At 40.0% G+C, this 27,697-nt stretch overlaps 1 protein-coding gene across 4 annotated transcripts in view; it reads left to right on the plus strand.

The window, feature by feature from the left end:
- Positions 1 to 1,276: 1,276 nt before the first annotated feature.
- The window catches only part of TNPO1 (transportin 1), a 56,808-nt gene continuing 30,387 nt past the window's right edge, over positions 1,277 to 27,697 (plus strand). For 3 of the 4 annotated variants that reach the window (XM_054282667.1, XM_054282685.1, XM_054282677.1), the window contains exons 1-6: positions 1,277 to 1,355; positions 1,536 to 1,649; positions 4,127 to 4,202; positions 21,182 to 21,331; positions 24,701 to 24,807; positions 25,893 to 26,026. In XM_054282667.1, the coding sequence (XP_054138642.1) occupies positions 1,545 to 1,649; positions 4,127 to 4,202; positions 21,182 to 21,331; positions 24,701 to 24,807; positions 25,893 to 26,026 (572 nt within the window). In that variant the 5' untranslated portion in view covers positions 1,277 to 1,355; positions 1,536 to 1,544. Of the gene's footprint in view, positions 1,650 to 4,126; positions 4,203 to 21,181; positions 21,332 to 24,700; positions 24,808 to 25,892; positions 26,027 to 27,697 lie in introns of all 4 variants that reach the window. The other variant, XM_054282693.1, reaches the window with a different exon arrangement.

Raw genomic sequence — 27,697 nt, forward strand, 5'->3', positions numbered from 1 at the left:
CAGCTATGCACACATCCCAGAAAGATCTCTCCTGCCCATACAGTGGGAGCCATTAACATCAGTTTTAATGGTGTGTATCAAAATCCTTTTGTTTTGACATGTTCCTATATTGGGGGGAAATGAGTGGAGATTCACCCTGATCAGAAAAATCTCATGTAAATCTTGTGCCTATTCTTTCCTACTAAGTAGTGGCATGTCTTTATGTACCTGCCTTATTGACTTCATCTTTAGGTACAGCAAACTCTCAAGAGGTGCTCAGCTTTTGTTGTCTCCCAAAAAGTCCTGTGATAACTACAGCACTAGTTGCAATACTGATTTTGTCTCCTTCAATAATATCATCACATAGTAATAGAAGAAAAGTTAGCTAAGTACACTTCTTAGAACCTTGGACTGGACAGTCAGTGTTGGGGAGGTGAGACAAAGAGGCATCTGGGATGCACCCTAGGAATCTGTAGTGTTCCCTGTCCTCAATGCTTCTGAACAGTTGTTACAGCTGAGATTGTAACGTTTCAACTGAGTTCTCTACTGCAGCAGAACTAGTTTTCATGTCAAGTGAGGTGCTTACACAGTGACTAAAAGTAAGGTTATAAAAACCAGGGAATTACTGTCTTTCACGTTTTAGACCAGTTTTAAACAGCATGTATTATTCTGTTAGTATATTACATTAAAATAACTGCATACATACATGGGTAATGCATATTTTACATATATACATATGTATCTAAATTATCAATTTTAACTCGAGATCTCCCGTGATATATTTTGGGTCTAAGTTTAAGTTACAGTGGATATTCAAAGCAATTTCTCTGGAGTTTGCACGCCCCAACCTCCCCCTACTTCCATGCGTACTTTGTCCTGTTCCCTCTTTACATGCGGAATTGGGAACTTTTGAGATCTGCTTAGCGCCCAGCCAAATGACGTAGATGTGCAGCAGGTACCACGTTCCTGACCCCGGGCTCTGATTTCGCGCCCGCACATCTCTTCCGTGGCAAGGCGGGAGCCTCGCACTCGTTGCCGGGCGCTATCCCAGGGGGCTGGGCCGGGCCCGGGGCGTCCCTCCGCTCTTCGCCTGTCCCGTTCGCTGGAGGTTTCTGTCTGTTCTGGGGTGGGCGGCGTGGGCTCCTCGTTTCCCGTCGGCCAGGATTGAGGTGCTCGCGTTCTGTCGCCCGCAGGCTCCTGGCAGTGTGGGACGCAACGGGGAAAGGCGGACGGCGGCGCCGGCGGCCCCGAGGCGGCCCGGGCGGGCGGAGCCGTGCCCGGCGCTAGGACCCAGCAGGACGCGAGGCTGCTCTTCGGGCCGGATCACAAATTCGTCGTGACTCAGTCTCTGCTCAGCGCGGAAGCAGCGGGAGCAGGTCGGTGGCCTGCGTCTCTCCAGCGGCTGCTGGGGTGCGTGGGGGCGCGAGAGCCGGAGCGGAGCGGAGCCGGCACTGCCGCGCCCCTTCCCTGGCCCGGCCTTCCTTCATCTCCGCCCGCCCCCGCCCGGGCCCTGCCGCGCCGCCAACCGCGGCCGCCTGTTGTCTGCTGTTTTCCAGACAGCCAAGATGGAGTACGAGTGGAAGCCCGACGAGCAGGGGCTCCAGCAGATCCTGCAGCTGCTCAAGGAGTCCCAGTCCCCGGACACCACCACGCAGAGAGCCGTGCAACAAGTATCCTTGGCCGAGGCTGGCTTGGCCCCGAGAGTGGGCCGGGGGTGGCCGTGGGCGGGCGGGGGGAGCGTGGCCTGCGCGGCAGCGGGGCCGGCGCTGCGGCAGCTGGGCCTGCCCGGCTCGGCCCGGCCGGGGAGCCGCCGCAACGCGGGAGGCCGAGCCCTGGCCGGAGCGGGCAGCCGTGGCGCGGCGTTTGAACCGCCGAGGCGGCCTGTGGGCCGCGGAGCCGCCTTCACCCGGCGGGCACTGGGCACCTGTTGCTAGCCCAGAGACAAGGGCCGCTTTGGGTTTGACCATAGGGGGCCTTTTTTCAAATTTATTTATTTATTTTCAAAGCGGGCACGTCTCCTCCGATATCCGCCGCTCTTTCGGGTTCCCCCGCCCAGCCCCCAGGGTGGCCAGGCGGGAACGGGGCCCTCGGCCCGGCGGGTCCCGCTGAGGGGGCCGGGAGTGTCCCGCGGGGTGTGCCCGCTGTCCCCGCAGCAGAGAGGGGGCGAGCTGGGGCCTCTCGAAGTAATCTGGCGCCGGGGTTCGAGGTGAAAGCCGTAGCTGGTGGGGGTAGTGCCGCTGGCAGAGCCGCTGCCTGCGCGCCCTCGTGGGCCTGCTGGTTCTGACACTGCGCATTTTGGTGCGTGGTCAGGATGTTTTTATTTGTCTGGAAGCTTGATCCTGAAACTCGGCTCTTTAAAATTCACGAAAATGAGGAGCTCTACAGTACGTAGTTTCTTGTACTGCTTTGATTTGGTGTTGTGGATTGATGTTTTTTCACTCCCATCCCTCCTCTTTCCCTTCCCACCGCGACCCTCCCCCCCACCCCTCCCGACTGGTTACTCTTCATTGTAGAAGTAATGAATACCGATGTTTTAAGGAGTAAGTATTGAGAAAGCAAAACCTTAAATTAGGACTGATAGAAGCCTAGGCCTTAAAAAGTAAAGGCCTCAATTATTATTTCCTGCTCCTTGCACTAGCCATAAGTGCTATGAAATTTATAGAAGTGCTGAAATTCTATGAGGAGTTTGTTACCTGGATCTCTTTGTATTTAACGCATTTTCTTGAAGGTCTCCACAGAAGGCAACAGAATTTATTTAAGTAGGTAAGAACATATGTGTGTCTGTAAACATTTATATTAAGAGTTTAGATTTAAGCCAAATTTGCTCCATTTCTAGACTTTTGTAGCAAATGAAGTGACTGGCAGGAAAGTTTCTGCTCCTGTCTGAAAAGTGAAGGTCAATTGCATCTTGATGATCTTGTTCTTTCAGCTGTGTTCTAAATTTTTAAAATATGATTGCTTTCTTTAGAAAATCCTAAACAGAAGAGTCTAAAGAAGTAGTCTTGATAATACCCCAAGCTTAAACTGATGCTCTTTAGTATTTAACATATCAAAGTGTTTATAGGAACAATGTTTATAATGTAGCTTTACTGTAAAATTACACTTTAAAGCTTTGCTTCAAATAATTTAATTACATCTTGTTTGTTTATTGAGCTATAGCATCATATATTCGTGATGGGCAGTATAAGTGATGCTGTCTGTCTTGATGATGTATAGAACTTAACTGAACAAAAGTCCTTTTAACTGATGCTTGAAATTCTTTTTAAGTGATAGTGAAAACTCCCTGCTATGTCTATGTTGGCTAGTAAAAGTTAGTGGTAGAAGGCTTTGTGTGTGTGTGTGTAAAGTTCCATACACAAAAAGAAAGGAATTGTGGTATCTGTTCCAGGATGCTGTTTAATAGCATGTCCAAGTGGGGTTGTGATTAATGGTTTCAAATTTAAAGTACTTAGTCCATAATTTTTGTAGAAAAATCAAAAATTTGTTTATTCTGCATTTATTCTGCAATGCTGTTTCTTTATGATGCTCTTTTAGCACACTTAGGTGTTCAGGTGTCAAATACAATGAAGTGGGAAGTATACATTAGCTAAAACCCTTTGTTAGTAAAGTTATAAATTAGTATGGTTTCAGATATTTTTCAATTTAATTTAATTTATTGTATGTTTCATGGAATGAAAAAGGAAAAGTTAAGTGGGTGAAGAAGTTGCTAAGAAAATTGGTCCAAGAACTTGTCTTAATTTCATAGACCAATTAAGTGTTTTCTCATAAAATTTCTCTTAAATACTGCTCTTTTTATTCTTTCTTCTCCTTTCTGTTACATTTTGATCCATTTGATTACACAGTTGTTGGTAATGTTCAGTTGCCTGTTGCAGTGATACAGCTTTACAGGTATCTTTAAGGATCTGTTAATTTTTATGTTTTCCCATGGATTATTTTTTAGACTTCCCCATAACTAAAAGCTATTGCTTCAGTGAGAAAATTACAGAAACTGTTTTTAGGTTGTTCATATTCTGTATGTCATGAGCTTATAGTCACAGCTGATTGAATTGATGTAGCGGTACATAACAAATATAACAATCTTCGTATCCAGAAAGCTATAAATATTGTATGTAAAGATTCAACTTTCCTTAACAGTTTTTCTCTTCAGAAACTAGAACAACTTAATCAGTACCCAGATTTCAACAACTACCTGATTTTTGTTCTTACAAAGTTGAAGTCTGAAGGTAAGTTCTTGAGATAGTGACTTTTATTTTAATTTTTTGGTGTTCAAAAAGAAATTTATTGTTTTGCTTCAAATAAAGCAAGAGCTGGCTCTAGTCAGCTTCCAGATTGGTTGACCTGTCTGTAGTCTTGTAGAATTCAGTGCATTCAGTGGTCTTTGTGGGGAAAACAATCTGGTAACTTATTAGTACTTGCAGTATCAGCCTTAGAATGGAATCCATTCTAAATGGCCTTTGAAATCTTCTGAGAATGTTAGAGCATCATGCCTCTATTGGACTGCAGTAAAGTTGTGGATTAACTGTGGTGAATCATGACTATATACATTCTAAAACATACTGCTAAGTTCAATTATGATAATTATCTCTGTAGTAAGGAGACTGCTAAATACTTTGAAAACTACATCTTTAGAGTTATCCAAAGATGTCTGTCATAATTGTCATTCTGAAGATTTAATTGGAGTAAAAAAAAGTTAGAAATCAATCATGTTGTTCTATTGTTATGGACATTACAGTACAGACTGTATATGACATAGTGTATAGCCTTTACCACTTGGTAAATCCAGCCAATTACTTTGTGTTCAGGATGTGTGAAAGATTGTCTTCTCAGTGGACTGGAGCTATTGTTTTGAGGTGTCTTTGACAGAGAAAGGAAAATTTGTTTCAAGATCTGCTTTAGCACATCTGTTTCTTTACTTGTGTTTTTAATTGTGTTTAGTTGTTCGGGTAGTTTTCTGGGTTTTTTTCCTTTAGTGTTTTGCTACTAGTGCTTTTTCTGCCACTTGATGTTTCACATCTTTGTTTGTGAATGCTTGCTTTTTCCCTTTGAATTAGATTTTACTTATGTGTGGCCCTGTAATGTTCAAAGAATTGTCAAGAATGTTTGTCTACATTTTAAGTGCTGTTTTGGTTGTATCAGCTTGCTTCAGGAGGAGGAAAACAGGAGGAGTATGAAAGTATATTTTCCTGTTTAAAGGCTAGATTATATTTAAGTGCTTTTGTGTGTTCTGTGTAGGAGGACACCTAGTAATCTGTAAAGTCTCTTAAGTCTGAGAACAAGACTTTTCAAGACTTGAGTCAGCCAGGATACGGTATCTTTGAATAAGGTGCCAGTGTAGATACCATGTCCTTTATACCATTACCAGAAAAATTTAAAGCAAAGCAGTTCCAGTAGTGGGACATGGAATCTGTACAAAGGATGTGAGAAGGAGGATGTTTCATTTTTTCTTTTGTCCTTGAATTTGTTTTCTGACACTTACACAACTTCCTGATTTCTCTTTCTTCATTCACCATTTGAGCCTGAGATTCTAGATTGTTATAGATGTTTGGTGTTTAGTGTGTCAAAATCTACCTTCCAAACAGAACTATTTTGGTTATTCTGTAGTCATATTTTCCCTTCCTTGTGTTTAATCACATCGGCCTCTGTAGAATTTGATAAAGAGTAGGAGCTGTTGTGGAGTGTAAAGCTGTTTCATCTGAGGGGAAAACAGCAGTTCGCAGCAGGTTGAGGGGCCAAGCAAGCTGGGAAGAGTAGCGAGTTTACTTCCAGGGAGCAGTGTTTTGGATCAGATTGCACTGTTATCTCTCTCAAATACATCAGGTATATTGTGAGACTGTTGAAGAACATCTGGTACTCTGGTGATGCTCTTGTCCAGCATCATGACATTTTTAGGGTCATAACCTTTTGTCTAAAGCAACTATTTTTTACATTTGTATCTCTGGTTCTGGAAATTTGCAAAATTTGAAGGTACTATAACCAAGTCTGGTTGGTGTTTTTCATAGTGTTTGCCAAATTCCAAATTCTAAATATTTGAATTTGATTGTCTTGCTTAAGTAGGACTAATGAAGAATAGCAGGAGGCTGTTGATTGGATTTGCATGGAATCCACCAACAGCCCTTCACCTTCCCTCATGCTCAAGTCAGGTAATGAGACTGTTAGAACTGCTGATCAGCAGCTGCAATACTTGGATGGACTCCTCCCAGTAGATAGCTGACTTCGGTACGACTGAGAAAGCATTCTGTTTTCTTCCCTCCTGAAGTGGTTCTGTTGGCTGTCTGTCTCTACAGAGCATGGATATTCATACTGTTAGAAGTTTGTTTTTATTGTGTGCATACTATTCCAGCAGAAGGAGCATTGAAAATAGGCTTATAACATATTTGACATCTTTTTCAATAAAAATTAAGGTGTTTTCATAGTCCATGAGAAAAAGATCTTGGCTTGGTAGCAGATGGAACTGAGATTTGATTCAGTTTTTGCTACTGTTGAAACTTCTGCTGAGAAAATAGTGCTTAAGGATACATTTAGGTGACAGCTCCTGAATGTGGGAATTCTGTCATTTGGTTAGTTGAATTGTGTGTTAAATAGTATCATTCTACTGCAGTGAATGGTATCATTCTACTGCAGTGAAGATTGCTCTGTCTTTGACCTGAGTTTTGCACCTCTGTGGACAATTTGCAAGAAAACTTCTACAACCCTTCATTTACAAAACTCGCTTTCACTGAGCCCTGCCTTTAAGATACTAAGGTAAACCTTATGTGTGGCTTTACTAACGTAAACCTTTATTTTAGCACTGTTACTATTCAGTTGAAAAAAACTGTTACCTTCTTTTTCTCTAGTTGTAGTTCCATCAGGCTTCTTTTTCTGAATGCTTATGACTTACTGGTTTAAGACCTATTGTGATAATCCTACATGTAAATAGGGGTTTTCTTGGCTTTGTTTTTAAATTTTTCTGGGCCCTGTCAAAGCTTGTTAAGCTTGGGTCTTCCTGGAAGCAGGAATGCCCTGCTGCCATTTCATCAGTGAAGAAACGTGGTGTACTTTGCTGCTACAGCATATAGCCCAAAGTTTAAATACTTCATTTTTTCTTCTTGTTTTTTTTTGGGTTTGGTGGATGGGTTTTTTGGAGTTGTTTGTTTGTTTTGGTTTTGGTTGTTTGTGGGGGTTTTGTTTGGTTTTTTGTTTGTTTGGGACTTTTTTGTTGAGAGTTTGTTTGTTTTGATTATTTTAAAATTATTGTGCATTTCTAAAGACGGAGTTGGGAATCTGAATGAACCCCAATGCTAAAAATATCACAATATAAAACTTGTTAAGGGCACAGCATTCAGTTAGACAGTGGGCAGGGTGATGAAATAAAATAAGATCCTAAGCCATTAAAATTCAGGATATAGATCTCTAGATTGTAGTTCCCATGAAGTATGATGCTTAGAGATCTTCCTTAGGTAGGTAAGATGGAGTCCAGATTAACTGAAAAGTAGTTTGAAAGAAAAAAAGAATTGTTTTGTTAATTTATCTGTAAATGGAGATATTACATGTAGATGCTGTGAGTCTAGTTGTTCCTTCTTGGACTGGAAGGTAAAAAACCTCACAGGTAATGTAGTAACACTGCCCTGTCCTTAGTGTTGGGTTTGTGGTTGTGTTCTTCAGTGTTGTCTGAGGTAAGCTCAGAATTCTCTAGTCTTCTGTATTTTGTTAATAATTTGTTTTCTGGAGTGTTGTGTGCCTGTTGCTTCTCAGATAATTTTCTGGTTTTTGTGTGTTTGACTGAAACAGTCCAGAGTTACATGGAAGCATCAGTTCTGCTTGTTGCTTTTTTCATTTAACTACAGCTTCCCTTCTTTGATCCAAGTCATGCACCTGTATCCCCTTTTCCTTGTTTGCATTATTGCATCCCTAGTCCAGGTATGTTTCTTTGAAGGAAAGTATGAGAATGTATTTTCCTAATTTCAGCCTCTTTGCTGTCTTGCTGAGGCCTGTTCTAGCCTCTGCCTAAGGTGTGCTGAGGTAGTTCTCCAAGATATATGAAGCCTGAGGCAGGTCAGAACCTCTAGATGTCATAATATGGGCAATTCATGCTGCAAGCAGAAGTACTGAGTTTGTTTCAGACCTTGCTGACTGCAATGATGAAATTTCCAAAGTTGCCTATATGAAAACTTGCTTTGTTTATGCCTTTTCTAAATCTTTTTAGAAATTTAATTTTTTTCTAAATTTCTAAAGATTTGTAAGATATTTCTTTCTCCTTCTACTCTAAAATAGACAGAAACAGCATCCTTCTTAATTTGCATTGTCCTATTGTAGGACAACTGCATCAGTTTCCTGGTGTTTTCTGCTTAGTTTCAGTCCAGAATTACACCGCACTTTTATTTCAGACAGCATTCTGAACTTTGGGTATGGGAGATGGATGTGGCTTGCACTAAACTATGAAAAGATTATATCCATTGTTATTTAATGGAACATGTTAGTTTTGCATTATTTCTATAAAGTTCTGCATTCAGCTCCTCCCCCGTTGTCTGCTGGGCTCTCAGCTGGTACTTACGCTAATAGGAAAATATAGAGAGAAATGCATCATGGTCCTGATAATTTCTGCTGGCTTGTAAAACTGCAGTTGTCTATTCTGTTGCAGTTACACAACTGTGATCTTGTGAAGGTGCTTTAGTGACTGACTTTTCACCCCATCCAAACATGGGAACTCTAGTATTTATTCTCCGCAGAGTGTTATCTGCGTAGATTGATTGGTCACAGTCTGTGGTGTAAGGCTATTGCAGACAAGGATCAGAGTCCTTAAAAAATGATCTTTTACTGTGAAGGTGAATGAGCTGCAACTGAGAACACTGCTTTAGTGCTGTTTTTGTCACAGGCTTTAAGGATGGTATTTTGACCTTATTTCCAAAATACTTCAGATTTTTATAAACCAGTTGAAGATAGAAGAACATGGTCTCTGCAGTTCTTGGTCTTGTTCATGTGATGATCTAGTCACTCAGAGTACTTTGATCTGAAACATTACCATGGAGACAGGTCCTGTCCCCACCCTTCTCTCTCCCCTCCCTCCCCTAGTTTTTGTTTCAACAGAGCTTTTTACAGATAGTAATTTATGCTCTGGTAATCATGACACTAATAATTAATCTAGTTCTGCACATATAATTCAAAACGGCTTTTTGTCAGATATTACTGAAATCTGAAATGTTTATGTGAGTTTGATGTGAATGTTTTCTGCTGAGTCTTGAAATTTAAACTTGATCCAGAGAGCAGTTTTCATGAATCCATTCCATTAGGATCTTTATTGGCATGTTGGTATTGAAAGATAATTGAGGCTAAGCAAGAAAAAGACCGTGATGAGAGATTACATGTAAATTTGCCAGTTACCCATTTCAAGAAGATACCTTTGAGAAGGATTAATCCAGAAAAGTGATTCAGGAGTTTTAACTGTTAAATTAAAACAGAAGCTCCCCTCCCCAGCCACTTCCCTCCAGTACAGTCACCCTACATATCACTATTAAATATACAAAAATAATTGTCAAGCAGTGAAACTGATTGCATTACCATTCAGAAATCAAGTCAGATTAATCTGCCTTTACAGTTTAAAATGCTGCATGCTCTGTATAGCATCCTACTTAACAACAGCAAAGTATTCTCTGAAGTTCAGATACATGAAGAATTATGAAAAGACTAACTTCTGCTAATGAGTGGATAAATACAATAATTGAGTTGCCTAAAAGGGAAAGAGTAGAATCATGGAATATCCTGAGTGGGAAGGGACACATTCACAAAGTCACGAGTCCACCTCCTGGCTCTGCACAGAATACCCCCAAGAATCACACCATGTGCCTGAGAGCATTGCCCAAACGCTTCTTGAACTCTGTCAGGCCTGGTGCTGTGACGACTTCCTGGGGAGCCTCTACCAGTGCTCAGCCACCCTCTGGTTGAAGGACCTTTTCCTGATATCCAACCTAAACCTCCCCTGGCACAACTTCAGGCCATTCCTGTGGGTCCTGTCACTGGTCAGCACAGAGAAGAGATCAGTGCCTGTCCATCCTCTTCCTCTCACCAGAAGAAGATGGAGGCTGCAATGAGGTCTCCCCTCAGTGTCCTCCAGGCTGAACAGACCAGGTGACCTCAGCTGCTCCTCATAGGGCTTCCCCTCAAGGCCCTTCAGCATTGTCATGGCGCTCCTTCGGACACTCTCTAGCCTTGCATGAGGCTGTTGTGGCACCCAGAGCTGCCCCCAGCACTCGAGGTGAGGCTGCCCCAGTGCAGAGCACAGCAGGACAATGCCCTCCCTTGCCTGGCTGGCCATGCTGTCCCTGATGTCCCCAGGACACGGGTGGCCCTCCTGGCTGCCAGGGCACTGCTGACCATGTTCAACTTGCCATCAACCAGGACCCACTGGTCCCTCTCTGTGGCACTGCTTTCCAGAATCTCATTTCCCAGTCTGCCTGCACATCCAAGGTTGCCCCATCCACAGCTGCAGAATGCAGCACTTGTTAGAACTTCCTACAGTTGGTGATTGTCCTGCCCTCCAGTTTATTGAGGTCTCTCTGCAGGGCCTTTCTGCCTTTGAAGAAGTCAGCAGCTCCTCCCAGTTCAGTATCATCGGCAGACTTACTTAGTAGGCATACTATCAGATAATTAATTTTGTAAGGTTAGTAGAAATTCCATGACTTTCCCCAATGTGCTAACTAATTACTCCTTTCTGTGCTTCTTTAGGGATTTTGTAGTGCAGGTTTAAGTAAAGTCTTCTCCTATTTATTTTGAGTTTTGAAAGAAACTAAATTTGATTGTGGATTTGTTATGTGATTCAGTGCTTCAGGAACACTTTCCTGGAGCTCTTTACTTTAAACATCCAGAATCAAGAATATGAAATCTCCATTGTTATTTCTTTCCTTGTTCCTGAGGGCCACAGAAGGAAAGAATTGCTATGTCATTGTCTGAAGTTCAAGTAGTCTTGGATAAGATCTATTTTTGCCTTAAAATAAATCTTTAGGTGTAAGATGGAGGTATTTAATCAGCTGTTTCAAACCTTTCCTTAATGTTTCTTTACAGGCTGCAATGAGTATTTCTTTATATATTTTAAAAAGTAAACTCTCGTAGACAGTGATGTTTGGTTGTTTTTTTACATCAAACCTAAGTGTACTTAAAATGCCAGTATGAAGCATTCCTATGGGTTGTTTTCCTGAAGAAAGCCAAAGTGTTGCTGGTATTTCTAAAAGAATTCTGTTCAAACCAACACCAAGCAGTGCTTGATTCAATGCAGTTCAGAGGTGCCGCCTATTTGGAAGGCTGGAAGCAATATTGCTACCTCTTTCTAGACTTTTAGAAAGCATACTTACTGTTAAGCATTGGGATGATAAAGCTTTTCAGCATGTATGTTACCTTGCAGTGCTGGGCCAGATGCAGTTGGACAGCGAACCATTTTATAGCACCAAATCTGTTTTAGTAAAGGAGTGCCCATTACCACTGTTCATGTACAAGTTAAACATCTTTCCTTTAATGTCACAAGCGAGTGGAACCTGGAAGAAAGAAAACAAAATACTTTAATACTACAAATAATAGCATCCACAGTATGTTTTACCAGCTCCAGAACTGAGTATCTTTCCTGTCCATAGAAAGGGCACATCTAGACACCACAGTTTCATGCTAATACCAGTAATAGGATATTTCTATGGCTTTTGCAAAACATTTTAAACTCCTTTCTTCTCCTTCGGTAATAACATAATACACATTCTTTAGAACCCTGATGAAGCTCAGGCCTTGTGCTTTCAGTGGGCATTCAGGAGCAACTGTGCCATGATGGAGCTACATAATCAAAGAATGATACAGAAGTTTTGATTGAAAGGGACAGTAAAGATTAATTACAACTCCCCTGCCATGGGCAGGGATGCCATCTACTATGTCAGATTACTCAGGGCTGTATCTAACCCTTGAAAAATTTCAAGGATGAGGCATCCACTACTTCTCTGGGCAACCGGTTCTCTTTCTTCATCACCCACTGAGTAAAGCATTTCTTCCTAACATCTAAGCTAAATTTCTCCTCTTTTAGTTTAAAAATCTTCTCCCTTTTCTTACCACTATCTGTCAGTGAAAAAAGTCACTCTCTCTGCTGAGAGGCAGCAATTGAGGTCTCCCTAAAGTGTTCTCTTCTCCAGGCTTTACAGCCCCAGGTCTCAGACTGTCTTCACAAGCGAGGTGTTCCAGCCTTCTGATCATCTTTGTGGCCCTCCTCTGGACTTGTTCCAACAGGTTATTGTCCTTCCCATGCTGGACACAGCAGAGTGGATGCAGCACTGAAGTGGGGGGACTCATCAGCACAGAGTAGAGGGGCAGAATCCACTCCCTCACCCTGCTGGCCACACTGCTTTAGATGCAGCCCAGGATGTAGTTGGCTTTCTGGGCTGTAAGCAGACATTGTTGGCTTGTGTCCAGCTTTTCATCCTCTAGTCCTGTGCTCTCACTGGTTTCTTCTCCCAGTCTGTACTCATCTAGGATTTCCCTGACCTAGGGGCAGCACCTCCCCTTGGACTTGTTGAACCTCATGAGATTCTCATGGACTCATTTCTCAAGCTTGTCCAGATCCCTCTGAATGGCATCCCTTCTGTTTTGTGCTGTTCAGCTGCACTGCTCAGCTTTGTCATCTTCAAATCTGCTAAGGGAGCACTCAATCCCAGGTAACAATGACTGTAGTCTGAACTTAGACTGTGTAGGGGGTTGATAACTGCTTTGCCCTATAGCAGTTGTCTGCTTCATCTAAAGTGTTACACACTGGCACTTCAAGCAAGTGTCGATTCAACGGGACAAATTTTTAGTTTGATAGCTCCAAGGAAAAAGCATTCACATAACTTCAAGTGACGGATGTTTTTCTCTGAATCAGTAGATATACTACTGATCAGAGAAAATTCTGACTGGCAAGCTGTAAGTCTCAGGAGCTTTGAACATTGCAAAATAATAAGAGCTCCCAGTTTTCCAAATGTTCATTCCCCTATAAAGAAAGAAGACTGATGAAGTCATAGGTGGAAACTGAAAACTGAAGAGACTAAAGATGGATTTATAACTGCTCAGAAGAGCAGCATGGTCACCCAGCAAAGCATCTCAGATAAGTCTCATTTTCACTGATATTCTTAACCTTCCTAGTAAGAACTCTTGTGTAGCAAAATTTAAAAAAAAATCTAAGGTCCTAAAATCATAACAATAATAAAATATTAAATGTCTGAAAGTGTATTTTACTATTTTAGCTAGGTACATAGCTGCTTAGGAAGTTGTGCCAAACCTATGTTTTGATGTTAACCAGAGTGTAACCTAACATTTTTAATTAAATGTCTGATGATAATGTTCAGAAAAATCAGCCAGAATGAAGGGAAGAAGGAAAAAAAAAAAAGGAAGCACACTGAGTACAAACTTAGTAAATAAACAGGAGAAGGTTTTCCTTTCATTAAGTCCTTTCATTAGGGGAAGAAGCTTTACTGGCTGTTAAGGGTATCAGAGAAACAAAGCAGTATGGCCTTAGAATATTTACACTTGTATGCTACCACACAACTTTCTGTCAAACTATACCTATAGGATATAGACCGAAGGAAAACTAATCAAAATTTCCACAGCACCCTATACAACACCAATGTTGTATCCTGTATTTTGTGTTTCCCAATACTCAGCAGTTTGAATATGATTCTGAATTACTCTTTTTGATAACACAGTCTTAGTTTACTCATTTAGGTAAATCTTGTGTACCAACAACTATTCAAATAACAGATTATATTTTAAAGATTTACCTTTGATATATTCAGAGAGTGCCAAAACCTCTACTCATCTGACAAGGCAATTTCTTCAGATAGATTAATGACTCTAAATCTGTATTCATTCACTGCCAGGTGCTGTCTAAGCAAGTTCCATTGGGAATGTCATAGTTTCCTTTTCCTGTGCACTTGACTAAGCACAAAAGTCCATGTTGTCATCTTCCTCCTCACCCTCAAAAAGATGCCAGAGACATGACATTATTTTTGCATGTAATGTTCTTAAATTACAGCACTGTCTTGCATTTGTTGTATAGTTTGGGACCTTTCAGTGAATCATGTTCTCATCATGCTAAATGCCAATTTCTTAATAATGATTATTCTGCTCTTGATAGAATTCTGGGAGTGGTTTAGCTGCTGAATCAGGAGACAACACGAGACTTCGTAAGAGAGGAAAAGTGCTGGGACATCCAGGTTGTGGAGATTATTGATAGACAAGCTGAAAGTAGAAGTGAAACCAGAAGATTAGTTCTTTAACCTTTTTATTTGTTTTGTAAGTCTGTAGAGATATATAGAACTTGGCATTTTGATTGACATGTGGTAATTATTGGTTAGAATACAAAACCTTCCAAAACTAATTGTAGTGGGTTTACCTGGCTGGATGCCAGATCCCTGCCAAAGCTGCTCTGTATTTTCCCATCTCATCTGGACATGGAAGAGAGAATATAATACAAGTCCCTGGATTTAGATGAGGGCAGGGAGAGATCATTTGCTGATTACTGTCACAGGCTTGGGGAAATAATTTTCTCTGTGACTAGTCAAATCAGATTAGGGTTTTGACAAATAAAGCCAAATCTTAAAACCACCTTCTTTCCACCAAGGCCTAACTTTACTCCCACTTTTCTCTACCTCCTCTCCCCCAGTGATGCAGGGGGACTGGAAATGGGGGTTGTTATTAGTTCACTACATGTTCTCTCTTGCCACTCATTCCTCCTCAGGGGGAACAGTCCTCATACTTTCCTCATGTTCCAGTGACAGGTTCCCTTCCACAGAAGGAAATCTGCCACAAGCTTTTACAACATGAATCCTTTCAACAGGTTGCAGTTCTTGCCAAATCGCTCCAGTGTGGATCTCTTTCATGAAGTGCAGTCCTTCAGGAGCAGACTGCTCCAGTGCAGGCTTCCCCCAGGGTCACAGCCTCCTTCGGACATCCATCTGCTCAAGTGTGGGATCCTGCATTGGCTGCAGGGGGATATCTCCTCCACCATGAAACCTCCATGGGCTGCATCTCCTGCCTCTCCTTCAGTTACCTTAATGTCTGCAGGCTGTTTCCCTTACATAGTCTCATACTTCTCTCTACTCTGGCTACAATTGTTCTTGCATAGTAATTTTTTTTTCCCTTCTTAAATCAGAGAATCATAGACTATGCTGAATTGGAATGGACTTGTCAGGACCATAGAGTCTAGCTGGCCCTGCAGAGGACATCCCTTGAATCACACAGTGTGCCTGAAACTGTTACCCAAATGCCTCTTGAACTCTGTCATGCTTGATGCTGTGACCACTTCCCTGGGGAGCCTCTTCCAGTGCTCAGCCACCCTATTGGTGAAAATCCTTTTCCTGATATCCTGCCTAAACCTTGCCTGACTCAGATTCATGCCATTTCCTCAAGTCCCATCTTGAGAGTGAAGAGGTGGCCACCTCCTCCTCTGCTGTTTTCTCACCATCGCTGATGGGCTCAGCCTTGGCCAGCAGCCAGGTCCATCTTGGAGCCATTTGGCACTTGTTCTGTTGAACTTGGGGGACACTTCTTGAAGCTTCTCAGAGAAGTCACCTCTGCAGGTCCTACTCTGCTACCAAATCATTGCCACATAGACTCAAATGTAATAACTAACAAGTTTATTTTTGGGAAGCAGTTCAATACTTCTCCCATATTGTCCACAGTTCAATTTTATTTACACCATCATCTTAAGAAGCATAACTTACTCTTCAATAAATATGCAAAAATCAGTATCAGCAGAACATTTCCAACTTTGTTCTGGTCTCTTACAGACATTCCTAAGCTTAGGCAATTGAGTTAAATTATTTTCCATGACTCACATAAGTCAATGGAGAACACTGATTAACTTCAGTCTAGTTACTACATTTCAAGGTCATTTATGTGTTGACATTACTGAATGTTTTGAAATACCATCACTCCACTCCTGACGTGATAGTAACCATAATCATTTATGTCAGAAATGTTACACTTAAAGCATAGTCCAGTATAAAAAAAAAAAAAGGCAGGACTTTTTTTTCTGCTAGGAAGCTTGTGAAGCTGTTTTTGTGCTGTATTCTTATATATTAGGACAAAAGAAAATGTTAATTTTCCACTTCCCATATTACACAGTTCTGGTGGGATTCTTATTTTTTGGGTTTTATCTCTTTTAAGTCAGTCTTATTAATACATCAGAAATTTTCGTGTGCAACCGTGACACTAGTCATTGTCAATACACATTGTGTATATGTACATAGTAAATCCATATTGATAGTTGAAATGCAGAATGACAGCTTATTTCTAAAAAAGGCTTTACAGCTTTAAGATGGGGATTGACAGACAGGCAGTTCTGCCTTAGGAAAAGTCTCACCCTCACATCTAATGTTGCCAATATCACAAGAGATCAGAGCAAAATAATAGCCATGCATATAAATCATTATATCACAGCTTGTGAATGGAAAAATGTTCTCATCCCAGTCACTCAGTTCTTTTAGCAATCCTAGCAAGTTATGTTTGACCTGCTTGTCAAACTAAAGGGCAGGAAGGAAATACACAGACAGTGGAAGTAGGGACGCAGCACGGCAAAGACATGGAACAGGTCTAGAGGAGGACCACAAAGACCATCAGGGGGTTGGAATACTTGTGCAGTAAGGAAAGGCTGAGAGAGCTGGTGTGTAAATCGTGTGTGTCCAGCATGTAGAAAGTAAGGCTTTGAAGAGATGTTATTGCAGCTTTTCAATACCGGAAAGAAGGCCTGTAGGGAAGACAGGGACAAATTTCTAAGCCAGGCCTGTTGTGATAGGACAAGGTGTAATGATTTTAAGAAAGAAGGATGGTTTAGATTACATTTATGGAAGAACTTTTCTACAGTATGGGTGGTAGAACACTGGAACGGGTTGCCTAGAAAGTACTGAGTGCCTCATCCCTTTAAACATTCCAAGTGAGATTGGATGTTGCCATGAGCAACCTGATTTAATTAAAGATGTTCTTGCCCATGGTGAGGATGTTGGATAAGATAACCTTTTTAAGGTACCTCCCAACCCAAATCGTTCCATGATTCTAAAAGGCATGGTGAAGCATGTGCTTACCTGGGCTTGCAGGTGGGCTACAAAAAGCTTCAGGCTTCCACATACACAATCTTTGTTGTACAAACCCTTGGTAGAGGAAATGTGGCTGTTTGAGGACACACTTTGCTTCTTAAAAGCACTGCAGTAACCCTAAAATAATTTGTGTAATGTGGCTGTGCATCCATTTGCTCTGTGTGTTGCTAAAATTTGGAGCTAGTATGAGAATCTTAAAACAGAATTGAAAATTTACTGAGAAATAAATGATAATTGTTATGTGGTTCTATTTTAAAGTGAGGCAATGTGGGAGAGAAATCTTCAACTGATGAACTGATTTGGCACCAAAGATGATACTGAATGCCAGAGGTCTGCTTCACATTCCTTCCTTTTCTTGTACTATATGTTCTTGTCAACTCTGTACTCCAAGTTGACTGAGACAAAAGGAGACAAGACTGTGAGCTTTTTTGATGGAGAAGCATATGGCTGACAGAACTAATCACAAAATTTATGAAGACTGGGGGGTATCTTACCCAGCTCTTAAGCCATCTGCCTATAATTTTGGTGTTACAGCAAGAATTCCATCCAGACCTATATTACTATCTTCTGACAGTGTAGCTTTTAAGTTGTTGAACAGCCTGTATTCCATAAATAACCTTGTCCAGTCATATCTGAATTTTTTTTCTTAAACTAAGACTTTAAGATGCAGTGTTATATCTTTATTTTAATGCTTGGATATCAGATTCTGGGCTGCTTCTCTGTCTCAAGTGGTTGGTGTTTGTTTAGCACAAAGTCCTTTGTGACTTCTGCTTGTCTGCTCTCAAATCTTCGATACTTATCAAAACTTTATCAAAGGTTTTGCTGTTTTTAAATTTTTTCTTCTCTTTCTCATTTTGTTACTTCTTTTTCATTTGTCATAGATACCACTTCCATTATGAATCCCATGAAATCTTTGTTGCAGATATGTGGAATAATCACTTCCTATGAAGACTAGTTTTTCTGTTGTCTTGGCTAAAAGAATGGATTAAAGATATTTCGTACTTCTGCATACCATAGAATAGTTTGTGGGGAAAAAAAATGGTCCTGAAGTTTCACGTGCATGTGGTCTTTCTTTTTTCTAAACTGGTTGACTGATCCGTGTGGTTTTGACAAAAGTAACTTAATAATGTGTGTATCTCTGCTTGATTAAATTGAAGCTGTGGCTTTGTCCCTCTTGTAGCTGTAGCCGGGCATTCAAATGGATTAATGTTTTTCCATAATGCAGTGTTTAATATTTTCATTCTAGAGTATATCCTAACAGTGACTAGCCTACTGTATTCTAATCAGACTTTGGTTCTCACTGATTTCTTTCATACCAAGAAGTTAGTGCTGGATGATAAGGAGTTACAGTAACTACTGTGTTTGGTGTCTCTGGCTGTTAATGATAATGGGGTTTTTTGTGGTTTGCAAGTTTTAAACATGGAAATTAAAAGAGGACTCCTTTGGCTTCTTTTTTCCCCAGGCACAATTTTAAATCATCATAACAATTTATGAGTGACTGAATTTCTTAAAGGTGTGTGTACCTACCAATGGATGACAGTTATGTAAAGCAGTCAGAGTTTGACATACTTTACTGGTCTAGAATTGATGTGAGGATTTTACTTTTAATTTGAAGACTATCTCAAAATTACTTGATTTGACTTTTCAAGTAACTATAGTAATACTTGTGACGGCTCACAACTGAGTTGTGAGGTTGAGAGAAGTTTGTCCACTCATACAGTCTTTAGTTTTTTATTTAAAATAATAAACCCTCTTTTCCCCTCCTTGTCCCAGAAAAGGTGCTGGCAAATGTAGTGCTGTGCAAGTGAAGTGAGTTTTATTTTTTATGTTGTTTAGAAGTTGGTATTTAAATCATATAGTGTAGGTAAAGTTGTAGAATTTTCTCAAATATATATTCATTGGATGGGTTCCTGGCTTATAAAGTTATTGGATTCTAAAGGACATGTTTGTTTCTATATCAATACCTTTGTAGTTCCAGAGCATTCTAACTAATGCTTCTTTATAACTGAAATATGTACATAAAAGACAAGATTAAAAAGTCTATGAAGGCACTCTGCTTTTGGCACTCAAAATCAGTTGATAAAAAATGAATTTTAATTTCTAATCAGCCAAACAATCCCCTATCTTCTGAAAAGCTCTGTTTCTCTTCCAACTGGCATAAAGTGTCCAATGTCTGTCAGTCAGCTGTCAGTCAGACTTTGCAGTGTTGTGAGACTCTTGGTGTTGTGACGCAGTAGCTTTAGTTTGAAAGTACTTTATATTTGAAAGTCATATATCTTATTTTGCTGATTTCTGTTAGGTTAATAATAGTTTTGAAGGGCAGGAATAGATCCCTGTGTGGACTACTTCTTGGCACAAAGGAATTCCTTATTTTGTCTAAATCAGGACTTCATAGCAAAAATTCAACAAGTGGCTAAAATGCTGATTAAAATTAGCTTCCAGTGTTATTAGAGTTCCTGTAAACTAAATTTAAATTTGTTTATATTCTCAACTAACCCCTTCTATATAGGACATTCAGATCTTTCACTTTCAGCATGTGTCAGATGTAATACCAAGTTACTCATGTCCTTGGTTAAGAACGAAACATGAATCTACTCCATTAGAAATGGAAAATCTAGACTGTTCTTTTTCCATTCCTCTACTTGGCCCAGTATCTTAGAGAAAGCTCAGTGAACAGAACTGAAACTGTTGCCTGAACTTAAATTCTTACTCAATTCAGGTCAGTTCTGGTTGCATTTATTTTTTAGCTCATGCTATGTAACACTTTCCTGTTAATATTGTCTAAAGATTTTTTTCCTACTTCCTCTAATTATTAATTTAATATATCCGAATTTGGCATTTCTAAAGGGATTGAAGTCCCTTACTTCTTAGAAAAATTGAACACAATATTCATGTGGGAATAGGGGTAGAGGTTTTGCTCTACATCATTTCCATATCCTCCTGTGGTGAAATCAGGTATGTGACCAGTTCCTTACAGTGAGAGTATAGCAGCAAGCCTGTCAGTATAATCAGAATGTCTGAATGTCTTTGACTGACACACACCTTTAATAGAGTTTCTTATATCACATGACTTCATATCTGTTCCTTGCTTGTATGAATATTCAAAACTTTCTCTTAAAATGTAAAGTTTGTAATCCAACACTCTAACTTTCTATAAACAGAAATAATGTATCACAGAATCACACAATATGTTGAGTTGGAAGGGGCCAACAAGGACCACCAAGTCCAGCTCCTGGCCTTCATAGGACACCCATGTGCAGAATCACACCATGTGCCTGAGAGCATTGCCCAAACGCTTCTTGAACTCTGTCAGGCTTGGTGCTGTGACGACTTCCTGGGGAGCCTCTACCAGTGCTCAGCCACCCTCTGGTTGAAGGACCTTTTCCTGATATCCAACCTAAACCTCCCCTGGCACAACTTCAGGCCATTCCTGTGGGTCCTGTCACTGGTCAGCACAGAGAAGAGATCAGTGCCTGTCCATCCTCTTCCTCTCAGCAGAAGAAGATGGAGGCTGCAATGAGGTCTCCCCTCAGTGTCCTCCAGGCTGGACAGACCAGGTGACCTCAGCTGCTCCTCATAGGGCTTCCCCTCAAGGCCCTTCAGCATTGTCATGGCGCTCCTTTGGACACTCTCTAGCCTTGCATGAGGCTGTTGTGGCACCCAGAGCTGCCCCCAGCACTCGAGGTGAGGCTGCCCCAGTGCAGAGCACAGCAGGACAATGCCCTCCCTTGCCTGGCTGGCCATGCTGTCCCTGATGTCCCCAGGACACGGGTGGCCCTCCTGGCTGCCAGGGCACTGCTGACCATGTTCAACTTGCCATCAACCAGGACCCACTGGTCCCTCTCTGTGGCACTGCTTTCCAGAATCTCATTTCCCAGTCTGCCTGCACATCCAAGGTTGCCCCATCCACAGCTGGTACTTACCCTTGTTGAACTTTATATGGTTGGTGATTAATTTGTGTACTCTGAACCTGAAAAGGTTTGCTAGATGAATTGATGGGTGTAGCTGGAAGGAGAGATAAGGAAATGAAGATTAATATCTATATATAAGCTTTGATCTTGTGGCATTTTCTGAAAATATGTTTTATTTCTGTGAGCTGATTGAAGATTGACTGTAATTACTTTCTGTTGCAGATGAGCCAACACGTTCCTTGAGTGGTCTTATCTTGAAGAATAATGTAAAAGCACATTTTCACAACTTTCCAAATGGGGTAACTGACTTCATTAAAAGTGAATGTTTGAACAACATTGGTGATTCCTCCCCCTTAATTAGAGCTACTGTAGGTAAGTTTGTTCTTAATGCTGTCCTCTGCATACTGAAAATGTTTCTTGTATGGGTGAAACTGTAGTAGGGATATAAAGAGTTACTAAATTAGTAAAATTTTTTGTTTCTCATGATTGTCACAACCTCACCATGTTTCAATGAAATTTTTCTTTATTGTGGATATAAAGATGTCATACTTTAGATTCCTCTTATCTTAGAAGTGATGTAGCAATTCAGTCCATATTTCTTGAAATGTAAGATTTGAATCTTCCTTAATTGAGCTTGCTGCCAGCTTATATACCTAAAAACAGGAACACGGTAAAGGCCTGACTTAAGAGCTATTGCAGTGCTCTGGTTGCATTAATGAAATGCTTCTGTTAGCTGATTGTCTGCGCCCCACCCCCTATATGTACACATATGCACATCCCCTCACAGGATCATCATAACATGCATAAGGCATTCCCGTAAAGATCTTCTGTCAGAAAACAGTAGGTAGGTGTGGTGTACAGAACTTCATAGTATCATAAAATCTTGAAATGATCTCAGAAGAGGCCTTAAAGGTTATCTAGTTCCAGTGAGAAGTTTTATTTGTTACTTGAATTTTTGATTTTGTAAATACCATGTCTTGATAGACATCTTTCATAAAATACGTATATTTGTATTTTTTTTTACTTAGTTCAAGGTGAAGTTGCTTTTCTGTCTGTTCTTTGATAATATGATTTCTTTCAATGTTATAGTAATTTTCCTGGTCTGATCAAAAACTAGAAAAACATAAAGTATGTGTTTGAATACTGAAAATGGGTATGGGTATCAGTTCAGAAAGAAATTCAGCTTTTCTCAGATGACTCATCTTTTAAAATAATCTGTCAGTTACTATTTAGAATAATTTGCTTTTTCTGTAGGATTCCTTCTCCAGGCATTCAGGTTATGGACTAAAGACTAGAGGAAGTTACTCATTTCCTAAAGTAATTTCCTGCTCTCTTGCCAGTTGTGAAGCTGCTTTACTATGAATTCTATTAATGATCAATGTTCCTAATGAGAGTAGCAGTAACTCTTTGAGTGGCAGGTACTCTTTGAATTTCAGGTTGTAGAAGTCATGCTTACTTCTTTGTTCATAGGAGTTCTCAGTGGAGTACAATAGACCTAGCTAAGGAACGTATTCCAGCTCCATTTGTTTTGCTATCTTAGGGTTGTTTGGTGATGGTCTGTGGGGTATTTTTTGAGGGAGTTAGAGGTTGTTTGTTTTCAAGCAGTTACTCTAATTTTTCCTGATGGGAGATGCTTGTGGATTAGTAGCTTAATTATTGTTCAGCTTTAGGTGATCTTTGCAGGGATTATACGGAATATATGAACTCTGCAGATGAATAACAGCTAATGAATAACAGCTGCATGCTTGCATAAATGTTGCTGTTTCGCATGTGTTTGGCACCTTTCTGTTTGAAGTGCTGGATCCTCGTAGCTATCTGAGCTTGATCTAATACTGGATTTTAGATACTAGTGAAGTGTAAAGAGGTTACTGTCTAGCTAGACAGCCTTCTTAGCATGAATTGGCCAGTGGAGATTAGGGCTGCTCTTTCTGCTGAGTGCGTGTTTTTGCAGTTCAAGCACTATCAATTTAATGAGTCAATTGCAAATAATATCTCAGGAATTCTGAGAGCAAGAACATCAAAATGGCATCAGAGAAGATTTAATGCAGTATTCACTCTCCTTTGTGGTCTCTAGCATCTAGTGCTAATCAGACAGAAGGTACCTTATGGCCCAGATGGAGGCAAGCTGGTTAATCCCACCTTCAGAAGTCACCTTGCTGAGGAGAATGAGCACATGACTTGAGACCAAATGATAACTGCACATTGTTTTATCCTGACTTAGCTTGTCCTTATTCTAATCCCCAAATGAATAGCACAGTGTATCTTCTCTGTGCTGTTCACCAGTCGTATAGGTTTTAAAACCCCATGTGCTAATTTTGAAATATAGATTCAGTCTGCCTTTGTTGAGGACCCACAAATCCACGAGGATGTAACTACATCTCCTAAGATTAGATAAGTGTGTGCGACTGTTCTTAAAATTTTCTAGGGACTGTAGTCTGGGCAGGACCTTAGTATAATTCCCGATTGAAAGCAAGGAGGGTAAAGGGTTTAAGTATTTTAAAGTAGTGGAGGAACTGGAGAGTTGAAAGCTAACAATTGCTCTTTAAGGGGGAATTCCATTATGAAGTTCAGCTTTTAAAAGTTAAGAAGTTCAGAAATCAGCTTCCGGAGTTACAGAGGCAAAGCACCATTTGTACAGAAAGTTTATAATGGCATGTATGGCCTGAATTGCAGGCCAGACCATTTCATCCTCTGAAACCAGTTCTGGGACCTTGAGAAGATCCAGCATATTGCATCAAAGGAATAATGAGAAATATTTATTAATTACTGCGTGTCCTGTCCAGGATGTCCTTTGCTCTGTAATGCTGTCCTTTATTCTTTTGTATTTAACCAGAATTTTTGCATTTTATTCCAAAGAAAAATGGTATATTGTGAGTAGCTCAAGGCAAAAGCTTGGGAAACTTCTTCCATCACATTTTGCTTGGGAGATTACTAGTTGTAGTAGTGTTGACTTCTTCTGTGTAGTAACTGCCAGTAGCATTAAGGATTGTGCTAGCTGTTACATTTTGCATTGAGGCAAAATGGTCTCATACAAATTCAGTTCTAGTTTATGAGCAGCTTTCTCTGTCCCTGTCACTTAATTGGTTTTTCCCAGGATTTCTATATGTGCTGGAAACACAATTAGTGATTCTTTGGGCTGACCTGTGTGTTTGCTGGCTCTTACAGCTCCTAACTGGCTGACCTGCCATAGTGTTTAAGCTCTTAGTAGGTACCTTGGTCTTAGAATGTGTCCTTAATGTTTTCCATGAACATAGTAAAGTTGTAAGCATGTAATTTATCACTAGGTTGTAAGTTTATTGAATGACAGATTCCCACATTCATGCTTTCATCTCATCGTAAAAAAGGAAGTAACTTGGGATGGATACTCTGTGTGTATTAAAGGTCCAGAGTTGCACAGTGTTTAGTAAATTTAGAGCCAAAACTCCTCTGCTGTGGTATAAATTATACAGATATATAAATGTTATAAACGACAGTTTCCTTAAGTGAGGTTACGTGGTGCTTGATTTCTAATACTTGAACCCTTCATAGCAGCAGGAAGGAGGAACCCACCTTTGCTGTTCAAAGCCCTTCAAATAGCATTTGCAATTAAATGTACTTCCTCTTCTTATGCTTGCCAGTCCTTAACAAAACCATGACTTTCTTAGCTCTTTAGATATTGAGGGGAGAAAAATATGAAAAATGTATATGAAAGAAATGAAAGCATGTGAGATCTCAATTTCTCCATTCTTCTGTTTCTTTTAGGCATTCTGATAACAACCATTGCCTCAAAAGGGGAGTTACAGAATTGGCCTGAACTCTTGCCAAAGCTTTGCAGCCTGTTGGATTCTGAAGATTACAATACCTGTGAGGTAAGGAGATTTACAGAAAACAGAAGAGGATCCATCTGAATGCCACGATTTTTTTCTCTCCTTGGGGACACTATGTATATGTATTGTGTGTACGTCTGTATGTATTTATACATGCCCATGTCTTCTCCTTGCAGAATGGTGGCTCAGATTTGATACTTTTTCTTCTAAATGTGCTCCATGTTCTTACTGTTCAAACAAATTGATTTTCTTTGCATAAAAGTGGAATAAGATTGCAGATGGATAATCATCATATCTCAGCTCAGAAGTCTCCTGAAATTACTGCTCTGTGATGCCTAATCTTTTAGGTGCCATTAGCATCATCAAGCTGGTGTTGAATTTTGTCTTACATAAAAGTACTGTTCATTCTTTTTGTAACTTAACCTGGAAGAGTGATCAATTGCTATATCAAGGTGAAATGAACTGTTTGGTTTAGTCTGTATGAAGGGAAATAAGTAAATAACAGTTTTAAACTAATAAAAAATATAAAGCTCTGTCTGATGTAAAATAATTCAGATTGTGATCACAGCATTTGAATTACTTAATAATGTCTCCATGAAAGTGTGAAACATGTAGTATAAAGTGAACTTCAGAGACAAATAATGATACAAGATGCTACATTGTTTTGTAGGGTTTTGTACTTTTTTCTCTCTGGAAAAAAACCCCACATTTGAAAATTAAACTCAAATATATCTCTTTTGTCCCGTAGTGAATCATGAAAGGAAATGCAATTATATATGCAATTAATTTGGATACTTCTGCTCATCCTACTTACTTCTCAAATAAAAATTAACTTTTAAGTGTTCTTTGAAGTACATTTGGATACATAAGCATCAAATCAAAATAAAATTATCACTTAGTCATTGCTGACTCCTCCAGCTTGAGAGCTGACAGATGCTCAGATGCTGGTTTAAATAAAATGCCTTTAAGAATATTTCAGTTTAATCATTAATTAGTTATCTGCATTTACACTATTAATTAGCTACATTTACTGTGTTGTGCTGAAATTACCCATTCTATATGAAGTCTTAAATTTTTTTTTCTTCAGAATGCAAAAGATACTTATTTTTTTATTCATTTTTAAACAGGGCGCTTTTGGCGCTCTTCAGAAGATATGTGAAGATTCTGCTGAAATTTTAGATAGTGATGTGTTGGACCGGCCACTCAATATCATGATACCTAAGTTCTTGCAGTTCTTCAAGCACAGCAGCCCAAAAATACGGTAGGTTTATGAGTTGTACTTACAGTTACCTGTTAAAATTCTTTTACATTAGCAGCAAGGCTGCTGTTTTGTAGATCTCTTTAAAACCTGCTTAGCTATTTTAAATGATCCTGCAGAAACCCACAGAGATTCCATGCATCAGTAATTTTCATTGTATCTTTGAATAAGCTAAACTTAAACTATGGAGCTTATCTTGATAGTTAATACAAGAATCTCACCTCTTCATACAATCAGTAAATGAATCCGAAAATCAAATAGCTTCTTTTAAGTTTTTGCATATTATTACAAAAAATTCAATGCTGTGCTTAGAACTTTTTATTCTGATTAGAAATAGCAATTTTACATTCCTTTTGTAATGGCTTCAGCAATGGGAGAGTGAAAATTCTTTTGCTGACAAAAGTTTCTGATTCTGATGGAAGAAAAAATTCTGCATTTAACTGAACTTCCTGCTGAATCAAATTAAATGGATTCATCATCCCTACACTGTAAAACGATATTACTCTCTCCAAAGTAACAGTATAAAACAAAAATTCCAGAATTAATTTGTATTCTGCTAGTATTCATTACAAAGAACAAAAAGCTTTTACCCTGAATTGAGCCAACGGAGTGCCCCTGCCATAAGGAAGGCTAATGGTATCCTGGGCTTGAGTATTGCCAGCTGATTTAGGGGAGGTGATCCTTACCTTATTCTTCCTGGTGAGAACACACTTGAAGTACTGTGTCCACTTCTGGACTGTTCAGTGCAAGAAACACATGAATATACTGGAAAGACTCCAGCAAAGGGCTGTATCAGTAAGGGTCAAGAGAGTTGGGACACACCAACATACGTAAATACTTTAAGAGAGTGAGAAAAAAAAAAGCACAGGCTCTTTCCATTGGTGCTCAGTGGCAGAACTAGAGGCAGTGGCCACAAACAGAAACTCAGAAGTTTCTTCTGAATATCAGAGAACAGCTTTTTACTGGGAGGATGACCAGTCACTGGCAGAGGTTACCCAGAAAGGTGGGGAAGTCTCCATGCTTGGAGATACTCAGTAGCCAGCTGGACATGGCCGTGGGCGAGTGACTGTAGTGGCCCTACTTGAGCACAGGCATCGAACAGATGACTTTCAGAGGTGCTTTCCAACCTCAACCATTCTATAATTCTTTGTAGTTCTGTGAAATGTGTTTTATCTTCTCTTTGAAATTATATTTGTCAGATTTAAGGTGGCAATTCTTTATTCCCAAGAGTAGTAGATAGTGAAGACCAGGACTAACAATAGAACTCTAATACAGTTTAGAAAGTCATCTATAAAAGATGCTCGCTGAAGTCATTATGAAACAAAATGTGAACTTGGTTTTGTGGAAAGATAAACTTAATAATTATCTGGAGCTGGGAGAGAGGCAGAAAAACATGCGTTTTTCCTCACCACACTGTACAGTCTTTTGCTTTTTTCCTATGTTGCTATGTTTATGGCTTTGGTACTTAAACCAGTTTCAAGTTTAAAGACTACCTGCCTGCCCACAGCCTAGTTTCAGTATATAGTGCTGAGGTATGAAAAGGACTAGTAATATCAGTGCAATACTTTAAATCTACTAAAAGACAATTTTTGAACAATGTTTTATGACACAGTCTTTCAAGAAATGTCTAAACAGAACAGAAATTTGAAGTTACAGTAGTAAAAATACTGTAAT

The sequence above is a fragment of the Melozone crissalis genome, unplaced genomic scaffold (assembly GCF_028551555.1).
Source record: "Melozone crissalis strain CALT ecotype California unplaced genomic scaffold, PUWL_Pcris_2 ptg000005l_1, whole genome shotgun sequence".
Lineage (NCBI taxonomy): Eukaryota > Metazoa > Chordata > Aves > Passeriformes > Passerellidae > Melozone > Melozone crissalis.